At 41.9% G+C, this 21,704-nt stretch overlaps 1 protein-coding gene across 13 annotated transcripts in view; it reads left to right on the plus strand.

The window, feature by feature from the left end:
* hdx (highly divergent homeobox) overlaps positions 1–21,704 on the plus strand; it is an 86,964-nt gene that overhangs the window by 24,156 nt on the left and 41,104 nt on the right. For 7 of the 13 annotated variants that reach the window (XM_055643480.1, XM_055643487.1, XM_055643484.1 and 4 more), the window contains 2 exons: positions 14,256–14,402; positions 19,994–21,091. In XM_055643480.1, the coding sequence (XP_055499455.1) occupies positions 14,256–14,402; positions 19,994–21,091 (1,245 nt within the window). Of the gene's footprint in view, positions 1–11,000; positions 11,101–11,155; positions 11,212–14,255; positions 14,403–19,993; positions 21,092–21,704 lie in introns of those variants that run through there. The other 6 variants (XM_055643483.1, XM_055643488.1, XM_055643485.1 and 3 more) reach the window with 3 other exon arrangements.

The raw sequence follows: 21,704 nt of genomic DNA on the forward strand, positions 1-21,704 counted from the left end.
TCGAAGGGCCGAATGGCCTACTCCTGCACCTAATTTCTATGTTTCCTTGGAGCCCAGAAGGATGAGGGGCGATCTTATAGAGGTCTATAAGATCATGAGGGGAATAGATAGAGTAAATGCATGGAGTCTTTTGGCCGGAGTAGGGGAATCGAGAACCAGCGGACATAGGATTGAGGTGTGAGGGGAAAGAATGAACAGAAACAAGAGGGACAACTTTTTCACAGAGAGGACAGTAAGTTTAGAGAACGAGCTGCCAGAGGAGGTAGTTGAGGCAGATACGATAATAACATTTAACAACATTTAACACCGGTACATGGATAGGAAGATTTGGAAGGATATGGGCCAAATGCGGGAAGGTGGTACAAGTGTAGATGGCTTAGGTTGATCGACATGGCAAGTTGAGCAGAATGGTCTGTTTCTGTGCTATCTGACTCTATGACTTTAATAGAGAAATGGTAGAAACATCCAATCATTATGTTGCTTTGCTATTTACTAATGAGAGATAAGTGATGAGCATGATATCAGATGGTGAGTTGTCGTGAGACAGGCACACTTAAAATAGAAGAAGGGGATATATTAAATAAACCAGTACAGCCTAGAGGATAAAATCGTGCACCAGATAGGAATCCAATAAAAGAAATCGCAGAGGCAGTACTTCACATGATCAAATGAAATCTAATACTCATATCTAGGAGGAGGCAGAGAAATATCCCAGGGCTAGAGATTAGCCAGGTTGTCATTGACAATAGCTAAAATAGTGTCGTCTCTACCAGAGAGGAACAAGTTGAACAAATATAACAGTCAACAGTGACTTCAAAACTGTCCCCTACTCCCAATTCCTCCGTCTACGCCGCATCTGCACCAAGGATGACGTGTTCCAAACCAGGGCATCGGAGATGTCTTCATTCTTTAGGGAACGGGGGTTCCCCTCTTCTACTATAGATGTGGTTCTCACCATGGTCTTTTCTATACCCCGTGACTCTGCTCTCATTCCCCATCTCCCCACTCGTAACAAGGGCAGAGTCCCCCTTGTCCTCACCTTCTACCCTACCAGCCATCACATACAACAAATAATCCTCCGACATTTTCACCACCTCCAACGGGATCCCACCACTGGCCGCAACTTCCCATCTCCTCCCCTTTTGGCTTTCCGCAGAGACCGCTCCCTCCGTAACTCCCTGGTCAATTTGTCCCTTCCCACCCAAACCACCTCCCCTCCTGGCACTGTCCTTTGCAACCGCAGGAAATGCTACACTTGTAGCTTTACCTCCCCCCTTGACTCCATCCAAGCAGTCATTCCAGGTGCGGCAGAGATTCACCTGCACCTCCTCCAACCTCATCTATTGCATCCGCTGCTCTAGGTGTCAACTGCTCTACATCGGTGAGACCAAGTATAGGCTTGGCGATCGCTTCGCCCAACACCTCCGCACAGTTCGCAATAACCAACCTGATCTCCCGGTGGCTCAGCACTTCAACTCCCCCTCCCATTCCGAATCCGACCTTTCTGTCCTGGGCCTCCTCCATGGCCAGAGTGAGTCCCACCGTAAATTGGAGCAACACCTTATATTTCGCTTGGATAGTTTACACCCTAGCGGTATGAACATTGACTTTGAATTTTAGGTAGTTCCAGCTTTCTGCTTCTTTCCCCTCCCCTTCCCAGCTCTCCCACAGCCCACTGTCTCCGCCTCTTCCATTCTTCTTCCCGCCCCCTCCATCCCCATATCAGACTCAAGAAGGGTCTCGGCCCGAAACGTCGCCTATTTCCTTCGCTCCATAGATGCTGCCTCACCCGCTGAGTTTCTCCAAAATTTTTGTCTACTTTCAAAACTGTCGTATCACTTGAACAACTTTACTCTTTCTTTTCAGAAGTTGAAGAGGAGAATAGGCTCTGTTCATGGAGTAGATGGGATTTATGGAGATATTTAAAGGACCTTTATTAAGGTAGCACATAATATACTGATGAGCAAGGTCGGAATGTTGAGGCAAGGAAAATGTAGAAGAATGGATAACTGGCTGGGATCACAGGATTGTTATTCACAGTGGAAGAGGATAGGGAGCATTGCTGGTGGAGTTTACTGTAACAACTTGGGACTCTGTAATCAAAAAAGCGTTCTAAATTTACAGATAATGCTAATTAGTTTGGTGGGGGGGGGGGGGGGGGTGAGATAGAGAGGACCTGCCAATATTAAGAACAGCAAGAAATAAACTTGAAGAATGGGCAGATAATTTTCAAAAGAAATGCTCCACAGATAATGTATTTGAATATGAAGACTAAGATGATTTATACATGGCAAGGTGAGAGATAAAACCAAGGGTGATGAAACAAAGAGATCTCAAAGTACAGATGCACCGATCAGTAAAAGAAATGTCACTGGTTAGCAAGCTGGTAAAAAGAAAATTCTGCTCAAACAGTCCTCAATCATGATTAAATAACTTAGAATACTGCCTTGTTGTACAAAGATACTAGAGGGGCATGAAGACAGCTTGATACCATTATCAGGAAAAGATGCTCAGAAGTGAGAACAAAACATTGAGGGTGATCAGATAGATTTTTAAATTATGATTTTTTTTTTGATGAAGTGAATGGAGACAGGTAATTTCCATTGTGCAGAAGAGTATAACAAGAAACCATCAATATCAAGTAGTCACCCAAAAAATCAAATGGATAATGCAGAAGAGATATCTTTGACTAAAGAGTGGTGAGAGTGTTCGTGTGGAGAGAGAGATTAATGATGTATTGTCTTTCTGTCGACTGGATAGCAAGCAACAAAAGCTTTTCACTGTACCTCGATACATGTGACAATAAACTGAGTTCTGTGAGAACTAACAGGGCTATGGTTGAAGTGAATAGTGTGAATGCATTTAAGGGAAGGCTTGTCAAGTGAACAGTGAGTGAAAACCCCTTCGCCCATGTCCATCTATTGCCTGCCACACTTTGTGCTGCTCTCTCCGCTCTCCCAGCTTTCTCCCCCCTCCCCTCTCCTCATCCACCCCACAATCAGTCACGATCCAAAATGTCACCTATCCACGTTGTCCAGAAATACTGCCTGATCCGCTGTTACTCCTTGTGTCCTTAAGTGAATGATTGGTGTGAATGTTGTAAATGCATTGAAGGGAAGGCTGGTCAAGCACATGGAGGAAATGCAATTAAATGGCTAATAGATTTGGCTGGGTAATGGCTAATGACTAATAGATTTAGTTTGGATCGACTAGAGGAGTCATGATTGTTGTATAACTAGCGGAGAGGACTGGTAGGGCTAAATGGTCTGTTTCTGGACATATTGTGATGTAAGTGTAGGTAACCAGCAGGAAGGTTGTTTCTTCATGCCCGACGATGATATTTTACTTTGTTTGTAATTACTAAGTCAGATGTGCTGCGCCTTCTGAGCTGTCGCTAATGCTTTGGATCAGGAATAATTCATGCATTGCATCATCTGGTTCAGACTTCAAATCAATAGAGCATTCTTCATTTGTGTTAGATAATTGTGTATGTGCTCTGCAAGAAAAACAAGTCTTGCCTTTTGTTCATACTTACCCCAAGCAACTTTTCCAGTTAAAAGTAATTAATCTTAACAGTTGGTGAATGCTAGTATAACGCACAGTGAAAGCTAACAAGGTTACTCTAGCACATGTACCTGACAAACATCTTTATTGAAAAAAATATTGACATTGGAGATTGTACTGAATCTGATGCCCTTTTAGAATGCAGGAGAGCCACTCATGCATTATTCAGTGAAAACTGAGCTGAAAAATAATGTATTTGTGACACAGTTTTAAAATCTTACTTTCCATATAATTTCCTTGCATGTAGCGCCAGTCAAAGAAACATACATAGTGATGGCAGTGTAGGCTGTTTGGTCCTTCATGCCTGCTCCAGCATTCAATAAGATCATGGCTCATCGTCCCTCAATACCATATTTCTGATCCTTTCATGCCTTTTGGGGGAGAAAGCAACCTACCTCCTTAAATATCCGGCAATTTGGCTTCCTCCACTTCCCATGGTGGATGACTCCACAAATCATTTTGAACTAAATGCCATAATCATTCCTAATTATTTTTCCTTTTACATGACATTGCCCAAACAAATGGAATTCTATCCCCAAGCTGTTTGTGTTTGTTAGCATACTGTATGGCAGAGCATGTTTTAAGGGTTTAATATGTAGGAAGGAATTGCAGATGCTGGTTTACACCAAAGATAGACACTAAATGCTGGAGTAACTCAGCAGGATAGGCAGCATCTCTGGATGGAAGGAATGGGTGATGTTTCATGTCAAGACCCTTCTTCAGGTCTTAAAGGGCTTAAATCTGCTGGAAGTAAGTAATTGCTGAAATTGTTTTAAGCAGCAATTGCTACTTCACAATACAGTCTGGTTCCAACCATTATTCCTGAAATAATACTGGTGTATTATACTAATAAAAGGCCATTAGCATCTTATATTTCATTTGCGAGCTAGCATTGCCTTGTTCCATTCTGATAATAAATGCTGTGTAATAGCAGCCAGGAAGCTAATTTTCATTAACCATAGTAGAAGAGACATCAATAAATTCAATTTATGCTTTCTTAATTCCAGCTCCCTAGCCAAGTTGTAGAAACTTGATTCATAATGTCAGATCTTAACCGTACATCGATGCTGTGAAACATGAAGATATTTAACGAGATAAAGGAAAATAAAGAACATAAGGGGCCAAGTGGTTAAGATCAGCAGTGCATGCAGGAAGATGGTTAGGTGAGTTAAGTGATGGGCTGAACAAATAGAAGTAGATAGGTCTGATCATTAAAGTCAAATGCATCTGGTATTCAGTAGTTCCTGCTTCTGTCTAACTTCACTGCTCATAAATCTACTCGGCTTGAATTTTAATGTTGCTATTAATGGGATTTTAAAGTAGTTAATATAATTGTAAAATATACTAGTTTTGCAGTCATGGTCTTTGTCTGTGCTCTTTTCAGTTGCAAATATATGATGAAGCTTTCAACGTTCGCTGTTGAAGATATGGAATGGACAGTAAAATATTATCCCCCTTTAAAATGTATGCACAGATTCATAATATTTAATGCTATATTTAAGAGGGAGTTAGATGTGGCCCTTGTGGCTAAAGGGATCAGGGGGTATGGAGAGAAGGCAGGTACGGGATACTGAGTTGGCTAATCAGCCATGATCATATTGAATGGCGGTGCTGGCTCGAAGGGCCGAATGGCCTACTCCTGCACCTATTTTCTATGTTTCTATGTTTCTATAAATATATACAGCACATCGATATAAACAGGCTCTTCAGCCCACTCTTCTTCTCGTGTTCATCTTGTCACAAATGTTGACCTCTCTGTCATCGTCCGTCCTGAAAAGGCCGCAAGCTTCCGCCGACAATCAGTCCACTAAGTCTGTAACATCAATGATTCATTGATGCTTTATTGTCACATGTACCAAGGTACAGTGAAATACTTTGTTTTACATGCAACCCGATAAAATAATGTAACAGACCTCACCTAGGCAGTACACAAATGTCGCCATGTTTTGTCGCCGAAACTGTTACAGAAGTTCACCGAACACTCCTATTTCTGCAACAAACAGTCCTATCTCTCATAACCTATCCATTGACATTAATATTTCATTAATCCCATTTTATATTTCCCCTCCGGATTCCACTACTCATCTGGACATGAGGGGGAATTTAGAAATAGCAATTAATCTGCATCTTCGGGATGGGGAAGAAAACTGGAGCACCTGTAAAAAACCCACGCGGTCACGGAGAATGTGCAAACTGCAAATAGACAGTTAGACGGTCATGGTGGCGCAGCGGTAGAGTCTCTGCCTTACAGCGAATGCAGTGCCGGAGACCCGGGTTCGATCCCGACTACTGGTGCTGTCTGTACGGAGCTTGTACGGTCTCCCCGTGACCTGCGTGAGTTTTCTCCGAAATCTTCGGTTTCCTCCCACACTCCAAAAGACGTACAGGTTTGTAGGCTAATTGGCTTGGTAAATGTAAAAATTATCCCTAGTGGGTATAGGATAGTGTTACAGTACGGGGATCGCTGGTCGGCGCAGACCGGGTGGGCCGAAAGGGCCTGTTTCTGCACTGTATCTCTAAACTAAACTTAAAAAATACAGCAGCAGAGGTCAGGATTGAATCCAGTTCACCAACACTGCGAGGCGGTGGTTCCACTCATTGTGCCATAGTGCTTCCAGATTGTTATGGAGTTGCAATACTCGTCTGTATTCACTGCATGAAGCATCAAAGATCATCTTATCTCAAGCTCATTGTTCAAGTATTTGTTTGTTGAAGTTTGTTCACCAACCAAAATGATTTTTTCCCAGAATGAAGGAAAGGTTAAATATGCCACACAGTTCTTGGATCAGAGCATGAATATTGTGTGAACTGTTTTATTCCTAATATTCCTCTGGCCTTTTGACTGTGGTACTTCCTGCAAATAAGAGCAGAATATGAATATGATGCCAATATAACCCTCAAATACATCATTTCCTAAAATATTATTCAGCAGTGGAAGAATAGTAGCATACCTGAATTGCAACGTTCACCTTCCATAATAACTGTCATAAATTCTGAATGAAATTGCTAATAATATAAAACCATTAATATTCTGATGGATGTAAACAACAATATTCATGACTTGGAACCCTTTTGAGATTAAAATATGCCCAAAAATGCTCATCAGCAAGCATAAAAAGGATTTGGTTTTCAGTCTGCATACAGTATCTCCATGCCTTCCTCAACATTTAAAGACAAAAGATATGTTTTCAAAAAGCCATCAACTGCACAAAAATGATCCTAGTTACTTTTTAATTATTAAGTTGATTTAGACAATAGGTTAGCATTTAGTAGGCCATTCGGCCCTTTGGCCCATGCCCAGCGACCGCCATTCATGGGACAAATGATCCATTAACCACAAACCTCAGTTTTTGGACCCCAAGCTCTCGGTCCCCGTTCTCCGTACAGTTCAAACCCGGGCACTCACGTCCTGTCCCACTTACGTGTCCTTGGCATGCAAATTATGCGACCGCGTGGTCACGTTGAGGCGCACGGGCATCGTCTGGCTGCGCGGGGCCGGTCCCGCTTAGAAGCGCGGAGGGGTATGCAGTTGTGCGCGACATCGCGCGGGGCTCCGAAATTTTTGTAGTAAACAAAATCTTTGCGCGCCAACAGCCTGTGGCGCAACTGACGGCCAAAGTGGGACAGGCACAAGACCTTGGCGCGACGCAACGTCTCATCTCCAACAGCAGCAGAAGCAGGCAAATGATCGCCGAGCTCGGCCTGGGGCTCACGGCCGTTGCGGATCCGGATCCGCCCCCACTTCTACTCCCAGAGCGGGGCCAAGAAGATTGAAGATAGACACAAAATGCAGGAGTAACTCAGCGGGAACGGCAGCATCTCTGGAGAGAAGCTATGGGTGACGTTTCGGTTCAAGACCCTCCTTTTCAGACTGAAGAAGAGTCTCGACACGAAACATCACCCATTGCTTCTCTCCAGAGATGCTGCCGGTCCCGCTGAGTTACTCCAGCTTTGTGTCTATCTTCAAATGGTGTCACGCACTCCAGACGGCTGCGCGCACGCATGCAATCGCACCCGACCTTCGCGGGACCATCGCGCTTGAACGCGACCACGAGGTCGTGTAATTTGCATGCCAAGGACACGTAAGTGGGACAGACCCTTAAAGCAGCAACGCTACGGCTGCCACCATGCCGCCCCCTATCTCTCTACAAAGTTGGGTGTTCGGTTTCATCTGGTGAAGTGAATTGGATTCTTAGAATACTTTGCTATCATTGGGTGGGTGACAGTCGGCGAGGATAAATAATCTGTGCATCGATTGAAAATCCTAAATCACTTTAAATCTTTTCAGTCCTAGCAGAGGACTGTCTCGTGAATAAAGAATAAAACACGATGAAGAAAAGAGTAAGGTACACCTCAGCATTTTGGAAACTTTGATATTTAATCAGAGTGTTGGTTACTGATCATATAAATGCAATCAGTCCCTTAGATTTTTGACAGCATATAAGCAATAAACAAAAAAACCCTCCAGTGATGGAAAACTATGGGAGTTATAAACCCAATGTAATCTCACTCCTTCCAAATATTCTTTATTTTGTCCTTGGAGCGGCAGAGTGGTGCAGTTGGTAGAGCTGCTGTCTCACCGTGCCATGAGACTCGGGTTAGATCCTTACCTTGGGGAATGTCTGTGTGGACATTCTCAAAGAGGCCTGGGTTTGTAGGCTAATTGGCATCTGTAAACTGCCCCAGCGTGTAGGGGTTGGGAAGTGGGATAATATAGACTAGTGTGAATGGGTAAAAGGACAAAAAGTGCTGGAGTAACTCGGCAGGTCATGCAGCATCTCTGACAACAAGGATAGGTGACGTTTGGACCTGCTGAGTTGGACCTTTGTGTCCTTTTGTGTCTTAACCAGCATCTGCAGATTTTTATTTCTATTGTGAATGGGTGATCGCTAGCCGACATGGAATTAGTGAGCAACAAGGTCTGTATCCATGCTGTGACTTTCAATCAATGTATTAATTCGATTTTTTTTGAAATTTGATTCTTTTTGAACGAGTCTAATGTGTATTATGTTGAAATTGGCTTTTGAATTTTTAATTTATGTATGTACATATATGTTATGTGTATGTGTGTATATGTGTATATGTATGTATGTATATATGTACATGTATATGTATGTATGTGTGTATGTATTTATGTATATATATATGTATATATATAATTTTCCTTTTATTTATTCATTTTCATCTTTTTTTTTTTAATCGTTCGAAATAAAGATATCATTCATTCATTCATTCATTCATTCATAATTGTATATAAGCTAACAAAAATGAAATTGTGGGGAAGGATGGCATAGTACTTTAGATAGTGGAATCTAGCTACTGTTTGTTCATGTTGTTGTGTGGAACTGAACTGGAGAACTCTCATTAATACATAGGCCGAACCACCCTACTTTCTTGAGAGTAAAAATCATTGGATTTTTTTGCCTTCTAATTAATTATTTGTAGGATACAAAGGTATTCAGCTACATTACAGCCAGATACCTTGTAGGTGAATACCCTTCTAACTACTGTTTACAGCTTATGTCTAGTACAAAGCGATGAAGTATGAATTTGTTTTTTGTGTGAGTTTTTGGATGTAATCTGAAAGGTGTTGTGGAGAACTCAAATCTTTGACATTGCTCCATTTAACTTTTAATAGATGGCGTAGGTGAATGTGCATTTTGTTTTGTCACATCCGTGCCCAGGAAAAATAAATTCAAGGGATGTATTGTTTAGAGTACTTATTTGGAGGGTGGACATTAAGGATTAATTAGGAAGTTTTCTTTCCATTTGACCCTGGTTTTAAGATGATCTGTCTCCCCTGGAGACGATTTCCTCCATGAGTTTAATTGGTGTGTGTGAACTCTCCCAGGTGATTTGGATGATTTGTGAATATCGATTAGAATGTGAATCAGAAGAAGTTCAGGGAATACTCTACTTAAATTCTGGAAAAATGTGAAAGTGATGTGGATCAAATATGTTTGAAACTTACATCTGGAAGAGATGAGATTTCCTAGCAGGTAAAGACTTTAAAAGATGCGGTTTCTGGACCTATTGAAGATTGTTGAGGTAGCCCCAAAAAGAAATCTATAAATAAGTTCAGGACCTGGTAACGGGAGGTGATTACAAAAACAGTGGTGGTAGATGCGGAGTTTAATTTATATGAGTGAAGTTTTGGGTGAACTAACTTCAAAGTATTTTTTCCTCGAACTCTTGCACTGCCCAATTTCTTTAAACCTATTTTTCTTAAAGCTCTAAAAAAAATCAAAAAAATGCAGCACAAAAAATGTATCAAGATCTATGTGTTTGTGTAGAATGAATTTACCGAAATAAAAAAAAAATAAATAATAAAAAAAAAAAAGAATGTGAATCACAAGCAGCATACTCCCGCTTTTTCTGAAAGATGCGGTGACTGATTTGTGCATTAGCTGTCGGTGGTTTGATTACGTGTGGTTGATGAAAGAGGTAACCAGCAAGATCAGTTGTGCTGACAAATTGTCAACAAGCCTTTTCACCTGTTTGTGCATGCTGTCGGTTTGATAAGAAGAGTAACCAGCAAGATCAGTTGTCATTTCAACATTTGACCTGTTGCATGGAGAGACTCCAAACAATCCACTAAAATTCTTTCATGTCATTTATTTCTGTTTGTTCAGTAGTCAGGCTATTAATGTGAAATAAACCAAATTTATTTGCATCTGGGGTATTGATTAGGCTTATGAGTTTCAGTGTAGAGTATTAAATGTTATTGCACAAGTCATCCAAGATCTAGAAGACTTAACTGTTTGGCTGCTATACTATTTGTTTAGGAAGGAACTGTAGATGCTGGTTTAAACTGAAGATAGACACAAAAAGCTGGAGTAACTCAGCGGGACAGACAGCGTCTCTGGAGAGAAGGAAAGGGTGACATTTCGGGTCGGGACTCTTCACTATTTGAAGTTGGTGTCAGTACAAAGGAGGTTAATAGCTGAAGCTTTCACCATGTTTTGAGGACAATGAGTCAAATTGTTTTAATCAAGCTGATGTGGTCAAGATCTCCAACATAGACTAGATGAAATCTCATCTATCACTCCAGATATAGTATAAGCTAAGTGCGACCAATAATTTTTTGAACAGTGGATTGACAAACGTAATGTGTGCATTGATTAAGTGAGTACCCTTCCCTTGTGTGTTCATCATGCCTTGTTCTTCATATTCATGCCTTCTAATTGATTTTCCTTTTCAAGGTTCTTTAGATGTCCATGCGTTCAAGTGTTTGTGCATAATCACACCCGCATTACTCTTGAGTCTGAATGTACTCATCATAACGCATAACAGTGTATGATTCTGCAAGATAATTGATAAATTAAATACAGCACGCCAGCATTACTGCAGTTCGGGTAACAGAAATGCAACCGTATGCGATTCACAAGTCACTGCTAAAAAAAATTCAGTTATGGAATAAAAATTCTGTCTTACAGAATTTGTGTGAAAAGTAATAAATACAAAATGTATGCAGAGAAGTGAAACAATTTAACAAGGACAACAATTGCTGGCTGCCGGTTCACAATGGGAGACAACGTAAGGCATTTACTTTGGAAAGTGACGTGGCAATTTCTTCTGTTGCTTCTTGCAGGTCAATACTCTGAACAACATAATGTCCATTATCTGTTCATTAAAACAACAATTAAGGTAAAATCACAATTCCCTTGCCTCCTAGACCATGAGGGTGCATTACTGTTGAAAGAAAAACCTCCTATAGAAAATCATCTCCACTTACAACGTGAGATTTGGAGAAGCCAGGGGAGTTTGCAGCCCCTGTGTAATGCAGGAATACACTGTGGTTGGGCAACAACAGACAGACATTCATAAGTGAAGAATAGAACTTAACACGGGAATGTTCTTGCCATCATAAGAAACATTTGGTTCATGAAAGACTCGTAGACACATTCAGCAGATGAATATGATGAGGACACGTACAGATTTCATGTTCATAAGTGATCGGAGCAGAATTAGGCTATTCAGCCCATCAAGTCTACTCCACAATTCAATCATGGCTGATCTAACTTTCCCTCTTAACCCCATTCTCCTGCCTTCTCCCCATAACCCCTGACAGATTTGTACATTTAAAACCTTCAGTGACATAAATGAACTCATCCCTCATTGCTTTCCTCAGTCTGGCCTTTCGCATCATCAGGTTAGCAAGTTGTACATCTTATTTCTCAGCATCTTTTGAGTACCTCCACTTGATCAGTCTCAGGGCTCCTTGAAAGCTTTCAGTTGCAACCACTGCCAAGCTCTGTTCATGTTTTATCCACAAACTATTGGTCCTACCTTTTTTTTTTCTTTTGTCTCAGTAACTGTGATTTAGTTTAGTTTAGAGATACGGTGCGGAAGCAGGCCCTACGGCTCACCGAGTCACCGCCGACCGTTGATCCCCGTACACCAGCACCATCCTACACACTGGGGACAGTTTACAATTTTAATCAAAACTAATTTACCTGCAAACCTGTATGTCTTTGGAGTGTGGGAGGAAACCGGAGCACCCGGAGAAAACTCAGGTGGCCACATAACATACAGACTCCATACAGCCAGTGTATCTCATCCACAGCTACAATCCTTCTCTTCCTCCAACGCTAATTAGTCATCTGTCCCAGGGGATAATTCCACAGATGATTTTTACCAGCTGCAGCTCTACAAAAGAGTTCATTCCCACACATTGGCTGACAGTTTCACATTTTATAGAACGTAATTTCCATGTGTTATTAAATTTACTCGTGGTGAGGGAGAACACTAGACAATAGGTGCAGGAGGAGGCCATTCGGCCCTTCGAGCCAGCACCGCCATTCAATGTGATCATGGCTGATCATCCACAATCAGTACCCCGACCCTGCCTTCTCCCCATATCCCCTATCTTTAAGAGCCCTATCTAGCTCTCTCTGATCCAGTATCCAGAGAACTGGCCTCCACCGCCCTCTGAGGCAGAGAATTTCACAGACTCACCACTCTCTGTGTGGAAAAAGTGTTTCCCCATCTCCATTCTAAATGGCTCCATTCTAAATATTCTTAAACTGTGGCCCCTGGTTCTGGACTCCCCCAACATCAGGAACATGTTTCCTGCCTCTAGTGTGTCCAAACCCTTAATAATCTTATATGTTTCAATAAGATTCCCTCTCATCCTTCTAAACTCCATAGTATACAAGCCCAGCCGCTCCATTCTCTCAGCATATGACAGTCCCGCCATCCCGGAAATTAACCTTGTAAACCTACGCTACACTCCCTCAATAGCAAGAATGTCCTGAGTCCAAGAATGTCTTGAATGTCCAAGAATGTCTTGAATGTCCAATTTGGAGCATTGAAAACGGTGTTGAGTTGCTAGATTATTGACTGTTCAGCTGGAGGTGAATCGGGGCCTTGGCTTCAGTAAGTCCACGGGAGCTCAAGCTGCTAAAGGAATTACTGTGCACTGTGAACAATCCGAAACAGGGTGTTTGGGAAGATACAACCCCCTTTGTAATTCCCACCACTTCCACCTTGAAAAAATTCCCCTATTCAAATACAAAAAAAGTTAATTTAATGGTTTAAAGTTACATAAATGGTGAAATGTTTGATTGCTCTCAGCATTGACAAAGTCATCTGCAGTATTTGGTGCACTGCGAATGAATATTTGCATTTTTTTCAGACAAAGTAAAATTAAAAACACCCAGTGTGCTAGTCAGCAACCATTGAGAAACATTTATAACAACACTTCAAGTTAGAAATAATAACTGGAGTCAGTGAAATCTGTCGAGAAGGCAGCTGCGACATTTTAATTTCCCTAGTTTTAATTTCAGATTTCTGAAGTAGGCAGTTTCTTTTATCTGTTTGTTTGAAATAATTTTCATCTTGTTGTGAATAAACTATTGCATGGCAAATAGTCGAGCACCCTCCTTTATTAATAGAACAAGTGGTAAATAAAACCTCCGAAAGTGAGTTGATTTTGTTTCCTTTCCATTTCTTGGAAAAGTCCCATTTTCTCCTTTGCATGCACCTTCTCTTAACCTGCCTGAAATCAAAAGTTGTTTCGTAATGTCCTCCTCACGATATTCTTAAATATCTTTATTACTTAAAAAAAAATCTTAATGGTTTTTGGCTGCACAAGTTCAGCAGTTTATTGGCAGATTCCGACTTCTGTATAGCATCTTTCCTTATGAGGTCTGCACAGTACAGCTTGTGCCACTTGTCAATCATTAGTTTCCTTGGAAAGGATATCAACATTTCCCTCCTGTGGCGAGTAAGGTCATAAAGTCATTCGACAGGAGTAGAATTGGGCCATTTGGCCCATCAAGTCTACTCTGCCATTCAACCATGTCTGATCTATATCTACCTCCTAACCCCATTCTCCTGCCTTCCCCCCTCATAACCTCGGACACCTGCACTAATCAAAAATCTATCTATCTCTGCCTTAAATAAATCCACTGACTTGGCCACTGCAGCCTTTTGTGGCAAAGAATTCCACAGATTCACCACCCTCTGACTAAAGAAAACCGGACAGAAAACACTTTCTCTGCGAATTTGAACTGTTTTGCAAAACCTGTTCTTGTCCAGAACTAATCTTATCGCAGATGCCCCACCCACCAGCATTGAAGGAAATATTGTATTTTCTGTGTGTCGTGAATCTGTTTTAAAATGGTTTTTCAGCTCTTTTGACACTTTTCAAATTGTGGTAACATCGTTACTGTACTTTCTTTTTTTAGATGAATCTACGTTCTATATTCACAGAGGATCAACAACGAGTATTGCAGCGTTATTATGACAGTGGAATGAGAAATCAGAGTAAAAATTGCTTTGGATTAATTATACAGTGTGCTCGTGAAACAGGTTTAGATTTTAATGTAGTCAGGGTAAGTAGAATAAATTTTTTCCACGATAATATTGAAATAAAAAGAACTGCGTTTGCTGGAAATTGAAATAAACGCAACTTGCTAGAAATACTCATCAGTCAGGCAGCATCTGTGGAGAGGGAAACAGTTAAAATTCTGATGAAATTTCATGGACATGAACTGTTAATCCTGTTTTCTCCCACCACACACCTGCGCAGTATTTCCAGCCAAATTGAAACTCTTGCATTTATATTGGATGCCTTCAATATAAAATGTTCCAATAGTGCCCATTGCAAAACTTTTTGTCGGATCCTTATTGTGGATAAGATCAGTACGAACACAAAGTCAAACTTGTCGAGTGTCGACATATGCAGAAAGTTCAACAGATTTGGCGCTCTCGTAGAATCGACCAGCACAGAGCTTGGACTGCTATGAAAATGCTGACTATCATTTACCCATCCACATGTATCCCAATTACCACCGCTTAGTCTGTGACCTTTTATGCTTTGGCAGTTCAGATGCTCCTTTAGATACGTAATAATTCTACCCGTTTCTAACATCCACTCAGGCAGTCCATTCCAGATTTCATTCATCCAGTTAGTGAAACAAAATGGTTCAATAGTACTTTATTGTCACTTGTTCCTGAGTATAGTGAATATTATTTTTTTTTGCCAGTAGACCACACTGAGCCAGTGTACAAGAGTTGTACATAACCGCAAGCTCTCTCTATTTCACATCTAAGCTCTTCCCAATTGTCATTCATAGACCTACCTGCAAGAAACTTCCCAGTCTAGTCAGGTCCTGCCTTCTCCCAATCAAGGAGCTGAATTTCCAGACCACCTTTATCCCTTTCTGTGACACTATGATCCCTTTCTCAGAACAAGACGGTGCATTCATCCCATCTATTTCTCTAATGATCTTATACATCTCTCCAAGTTCATACCTCAGCGTTATTGTTTGCAACTGCCTTATTTTTTGTAATTGTCTTCTTTTTGTTGAGTTCTACCAATATGACTTCGTGAAGAGCCTTTGAGGATAGCTTCCCTCGTTACTACAGTAATAGGCTCCTTAAGCTATATAGCAAAGTTTCTTGTCACCTACAGTTTTTACCAAACCCCGCCCCACCATGCCTGACGATACTATAGCCTGGAATGTTCCCCATCTTGCCCTGCATTCAATCATGCCTCTGATAGCAACAATATCCCATGAATCTGCTTGACATCTAGAAAAAAGGAAAATTAAAAGCACAAATGTATTCTCAGAAGGGAAGTTGTAAAGTTTACATGATGAGTATTGAATCTGAAAGATTCAGAATGAATGAGTTAAAACAAAAATGTATCATTTTAGGATATTAATGTTAAACACTGAAAAATCGGTGCAGGAGTGGGTCATTTGGCCCTTCGAGCCAGCATCACCATTCAATATGATCATGGCTGTTCATCTAAAATCAGTACCCCGTTCCTGCCTTCTCCCCATATCCCTTGATTCCTTCAGCCGTAAGAGCTAAATCTAACTCTCTCTTGAAAACATCCACTGAATTGGCCCCCACTGCCTTCTGTGGCAGAGAATTCCACAGATTCACAACTCTTGGGGTGAAAACGTTTTTCCTCATCTCAGTCCTAAAAGGCCTACCCCTTTATTCTTAAAATGACTGCTGGTTCTGGACTCCCCCTTCCACAGATACATCACACCCACTGGCTCTCGCTTATCCATTCTACCTGTTACAGCCTCAAAAAATTCCAGAAGATTAGTCAAGCATGATTTCCCCTTCATAAATCCATGCTGATTTTGACCGATCCTGTCACTGCTTTCCAAATGCACCGCTATAGCATCTTTAATAATCGACTCCAGCATCTTCCCCACTACCTATGCAAGGCTAACTGGTCTATAATTCCTTGTTTTCTCTCTCCCTCCTTTCTTTAAAAAGTGGAGTTACATTGGCTACCTTGCAGTTCACAGGAACTGATCCAGAGTCGAGAGAACGTTGGAAAATGATCACCAATGCATCCACGATTTCTAGGGCCACCTCCTTGAGTACTCTGGGATGCAGACCATCAGGCCCTGGGGATTTATCTGCCTTCAGTCCCAACAGTTTACCTAACACAATTTCCTGACTAATGTGGATTCCCTTCAGTTCCTCTCTCCCACAAGATCTTTGGTCCCCTACTATTTCTGGGTTGCTCTTTGATTAAATTATTCACAGATCTAGTCTAACGCAGGCTACAGGTTAGAATTTCATTTCAGCGCATAGGTAGAATTGAAGACTGTAGTATAGTCTAGCACAGTGGCACAGCTGGTAGAGCTGCTGCCTCATAGCACCAGAGACTGGGGTTCAATCCTGACCTCGGGTGCTGTCTCTGTGGAGTTCTCACATTCTCCCTGGGACTGTGTGGGGTTTTCTCTGGGTGCTCTGGTTTCCCGCCACATCCCAAAAATGTGCAGGTTTGTCGGTTAATTGGCCTCTGTAAATTACTCCCTGTGTGGGAGAGTGAGATAACATAGAACTAGTGTGATTGGGTGATCGGTGGTCAGCGTGCAGTCAGTGGGCAGAAGGTCCTGGCTCCTTGTTGTATCTCTAAATTAAAATTAAATTAAATTAAACAAAATTAAAAAGACGGGTCACAAGCTAGACTGTTCGAAGAGATCGTGGCTGTGCTAACGATGACCAATGTGGGCTCATGGGTCAAGCAAAAAAACCCAAAAATCATAAATGGAAAGAATCGGAGAACATTTGGTGTTGACTGTACAAATCAATTTGTGTCAAAGAAAACAAATGAATCCTTGCTCATCCTTTCCTGACTCACCTTGCCCATGCCAGCTCTTTGAAAGACCAATCCAATTGGCCCTACTTTCTGCTCTGTCTAAATCCCCTTGCAAATATTTATTCCAAGTATACATCCAGTTTAATGTTGAAGTTATTTTGGAATCTGCTTCCACCTTCCTTTCAAATGCTCACTTCATTTCAAACAATTTGTTTTCCTCTCCATCACTAGTTCCATGGATGATAATCTTAAGTCCATGTCCATGAGTAACTGACTCATCCACTGGTGGGAAAAATGTTCCTATCTAAGGCGTTTATCATTTATGCTTTGTCGGTGGTGGTGGTGGGGGGGAGGGGGGCTGGAGGGAAATTAATAAATAAGCATGTTTGAAGTCAAATGTAATATTGGGAAATGCAGAACAAATGGTGTCTTTCTCTAGTTCCCCTATTCATCTGTACATCTCCAGCACTTTGTATTTAATTTTAAATTGTGGCGTCTGCACTTTGCGAAAGGAAAATGTGATGTTTTTTTTAAATAATTTTTGCAAAGGAAAAGGCAGAGGAGCTACTATTTGTGAGGAAATGGTTGTTCTGCTATTGTACAATTTTAGTTTCAATGTGCTATCACTCCTGTGCAGCAAAGCGAGTGCCGAACAGACATATTCAGGGAACTCTGCTGCCGATCACACATCTCGAAGAAAAGAGCAATGTCAACATTTTAATTCAATGAACCGTTCATACCATCATGTTAACGCTTTTTATTTCAGATTTTCCAACAGTAGAACTGTTTGCTCTGACGTAACGTGATCGTTGGCATTTGTCGTACGATTTGATGGCATTATTTAAAACATCTCGGTTCTTTATTCCATATAACCATATAACAATTACAGCACGGAAATAGGCCATCTCGGCCCTACAAGTCCGTGCCAAACAACTTTTTTTCCCTTAGTCCCACCTGCCTTCGACACAAAAAGCGGGACAGGCAGCATCTCTGGAGAGAAGGAATGGATGATGTTTCGGGTCTTCTTCAGAAGACAGGCCTCGACCCAAAAACATCACCCATTCCTTCTCTCCAGAGATGCTGCCAGTCCCGCTGAGTTACTCCAGCTTTTTGTGTCTATCTTCGGTTTAAACCATCATCTGCAGTTCCTTCCTACACACTCGGTTCTTTATTAGTTTAGTTTAGTCTATTATCGTCACGCATACCAAGCTTTTTTTTGCGTGTTATCCAATCAGTGAAAAGACACAATTACAATCAAGCCGTCCGTCCGCAGTGTACTGATACAGGATAAAGATTATAAAGCTTAGTGCAAGATAAGATCCGGTTAAAAATAGTTCAAAGGTTTAAATGGTTGAATTAAGATGGAGCTTGCTTAATTTTGCATGTGTCCTGTTGTGGCTTAATCACTTCAGGACACTTTTAGCCAGGACCTGAACCGTCCCCTGCCTGTGTGGCAACCTGAGGACCTTCTCTTTTAAAATTCAAATTCATAATCCATAAGGCACTGGTCAGGCCACGTTTGGAGTATCGTGAGCAATTTTGGGCATCATTTCTGAGGAAGGATGCGTTGGCTATGTAGAGGGTCCAGAGCAGGTTTACAGGAATGATCCCAGGAATGAGTGGGTTAACCTATGATGGGCGTTATTGGCACTGGGCCTGTACTCGCTGGCGTTTAGAAGAATGAGGAGGGACCTCATTGAAACATACAGGATAGTGAAAGGCTTGGATAGATTGGATGTAAAGAGGATGTTTCCACTAGTGTGAGAGTCGAGGACTAGAGGTCATAGCCTCATTGTTAAAGGACGTTCATTTAGGAAGATGAGGAGGAATTTCTTTAATCGGAGGGTGGTGAATCTGTGGAATTCTTTGCCACAGAGGCCAAGTCAATGGATTTATTTAAGGCAAGGATAGATAGATTCTCGATTAGTACGGGAGTCAGGGGTTATGGGGAGAAGGCAGGAGAATAGGGTTCGGAGGGAGAGATAGATCAGCCATGATTGAATGGCAGCGTAGACTTGATGGGCCGAATTGCCTAATTCTGCTCCTATCACTTATGACCTTATGACCTGATCTTTCCCCCAACTCAATCGCAGCTCCAGGCATTGCACACAAAATTCAAGATGTAAAATTTGAGGTGCAGTCAGTGGCTTCATGCATTTCAAGTCGGTGACTTGAGGTGCACCGACCACTGATTTGCCAAATTGTGTTACAATTTTATATTTTCTGGGTCGCTTGGATAATTTAACCAATATGTTTAATTCACCAGTTTTTTCTTTTAAAATCTGTTATGAGTCAACCCAGCTTGTTGCAAATCTGCACGTATATTGCTAAAATCTTTATCTTACATTGTGAGCTTTTGACTCGGGTAAACATTTAAAGCAATTGAGGTTAATTGTATAAATAATGGGATTTTTGTAAAATAAACTGATATTGATTGTTAAAAAAGTAACAAGATTAATAATGTAATGTGTTTATTTTGTCCCATTTGTTCCGTTATTTTCAGCAGGTTCCACAGATTTTTTTTTGATCAAGATCGTGGCGAATCTGTGGAATTCTTGCCACAGACACAGACACAGAGCCCAGTCAATGGATATTTTTAAGGCAGAGATAGATGCAGGATTCTTCATTTGTATGGGTGTCAAGTTTATGGGGTGAAGGCTGGAGAATAGGGTTAGGGAGAGATATGTCAACCATGATTGAATGGCGGAGTGGACGAAGGGCCGAATGGCCTAATTCTGCTCTTATCATTTATGAACATGGAATTTGAAGTTTTTCATTTAAGTTTGTTGTTAATTTATTCACTTTTTGCTTAATACTTAATCACTTTGCCGAATTACATCTGTTTTGCAGACTTGGATTGGGAATAAAAGAAGGAAATTGAACTCGACAAAGTACAGCTTGGATGATGCACAACCCACACAGGGCCCGGCGAGTAATGGCATACTGGGAAAATCTGAGACCCCTGTGAAAAATACCGGCCTTGTCTCTCCATCCCAGTGCCAGCAAACTATTCTAACGCCACCGTGCAGAAACGTCATGGTGACTGGTGTGTTTACGTCCAATCATTCTGTAAGTAGACAAGGGTTGCCTCACCAGAAGGATGGCCACAGGTGTGACGCTTCCAACCTCACACCCAGGACGACTGGGCGAAACATTGCAGAAATGGAATCCCAGCACGTCTCCGGTCAAAGACAACCTGTCGCTAAGAACCCTCCAACTCCTGGGTCGAGACCTTTAAACCTCCACAGTCCCACCAACGCCATGTACACGACCAGCGCAAAAAATTACAGTCCTGTTTACGTTCAGTCTGAAGTGAACAGAGTACAGACAGCAACGTCCAGGTCAGTCGGAGGATGGCCAAAGCAGTTCAGTTCGACCATTGGGGAGTGTCCTCGCAAACTCAGTTCTGAGCCTCCTTTCTCGAGAAGTAGTATGTCCACCTGTGTTTCCGATGCAAAGGTTACAAGGAATACAGGAGACCCTGGTGTCAGCTCTCTGCAGATTCGCGATGTCTACTCTCTGGCGGGGAGCGAGCACTCGCCGAAGACCAGAAACAACAATGTATTTCGGAACTCCTGCCAAATGGAGAGTGGGTGCTTTTCCATCGCCATGGAAACTGGAGATGTTGATGAGTACGCCAGGGAGGAGGAGCTTGCGTCGATGAGCTCAGAGATGAAGAATGCACGGCTTTCTGAACTCAATACGTCAAAAGAAATGGAGTGCTCGAGCACACCTGTGGTGACGCCTGCGAGGCATGTTGGCTCCGGCTCGTTACAGGCCAGTGCAAGGGATGCGTCTGGAAGTGTCTACTACACCGGTGGAGAATTCAGGGCGCCGGGGACGGCATTGACCTTGTACAACAATTCCAATTCATCAGAGGACTCGTTGAATCACCGCCTTCCATCAACTAGAAACCAAAGACCAACTCCCAGTCAAGGAAACTATCAGGTAGCTGTTTGTCTTTTTCAGAAGAACGATCCCAACCCGAAACGTTACCTATCCATGTTCTCCAGAGATGCTGCCTGACCGGCTGAGTTACTCCAGCACGCTGTGTCTTTTTTTTCTCCTGTTTAGTTCTGTTTGGAAATTATTCAAGTTGTGTAAATGGTGGTACTGTGACAAGTTCCATATGTCCGACATTGCACAATTATCAAGTCCAGTCGAGGTGAGTTTATTGTCATATGCACAAGTGCAGTGAGGTGCAGGTGTAATGAAAATCTGCTTGCAGCAGCATCACTGACACAACATACAAACATACTAAGGTTTAGTTTAGTTTAGTTTAGAGATACAGCGTGGAAACAGTCCCATGGGCCCACCGATTCCACACCAACCAGCGATCCCCGCCATTAACACTATCCTACACTAGGAACAATTTTTTTAAACATTTATACCGAGCCAATTAACTTCTGAACCTGTACGTATTTGGAGTGTGGGAGGAAAATAAGCTCTTGGAGAAAATCCACGCAGGCCACGGAGAGAACTGTCTCTGTACAGACAGCACCCGTAGTCAGGATCGAATGGCGCTGTGAGCGCTGTGATGCAGCAACTGTACCGCTGCGCG

The sequence above is a fragment of the Leucoraja erinacea genome, chromosome 12, assembly GCF_028641065.1.
Source record: "Leucoraja erinacea ecotype New England chromosome 12, Leri_hhj_1, whole genome shotgun sequence".
In the NCBI taxonomy this organism is placed as follows: domain Eukaryota; kingdom Metazoa; phylum Chordata; class Chondrichthyes; order Rajiformes; family Rajidae; genus Leucoraja; species Leucoraja erinaceus.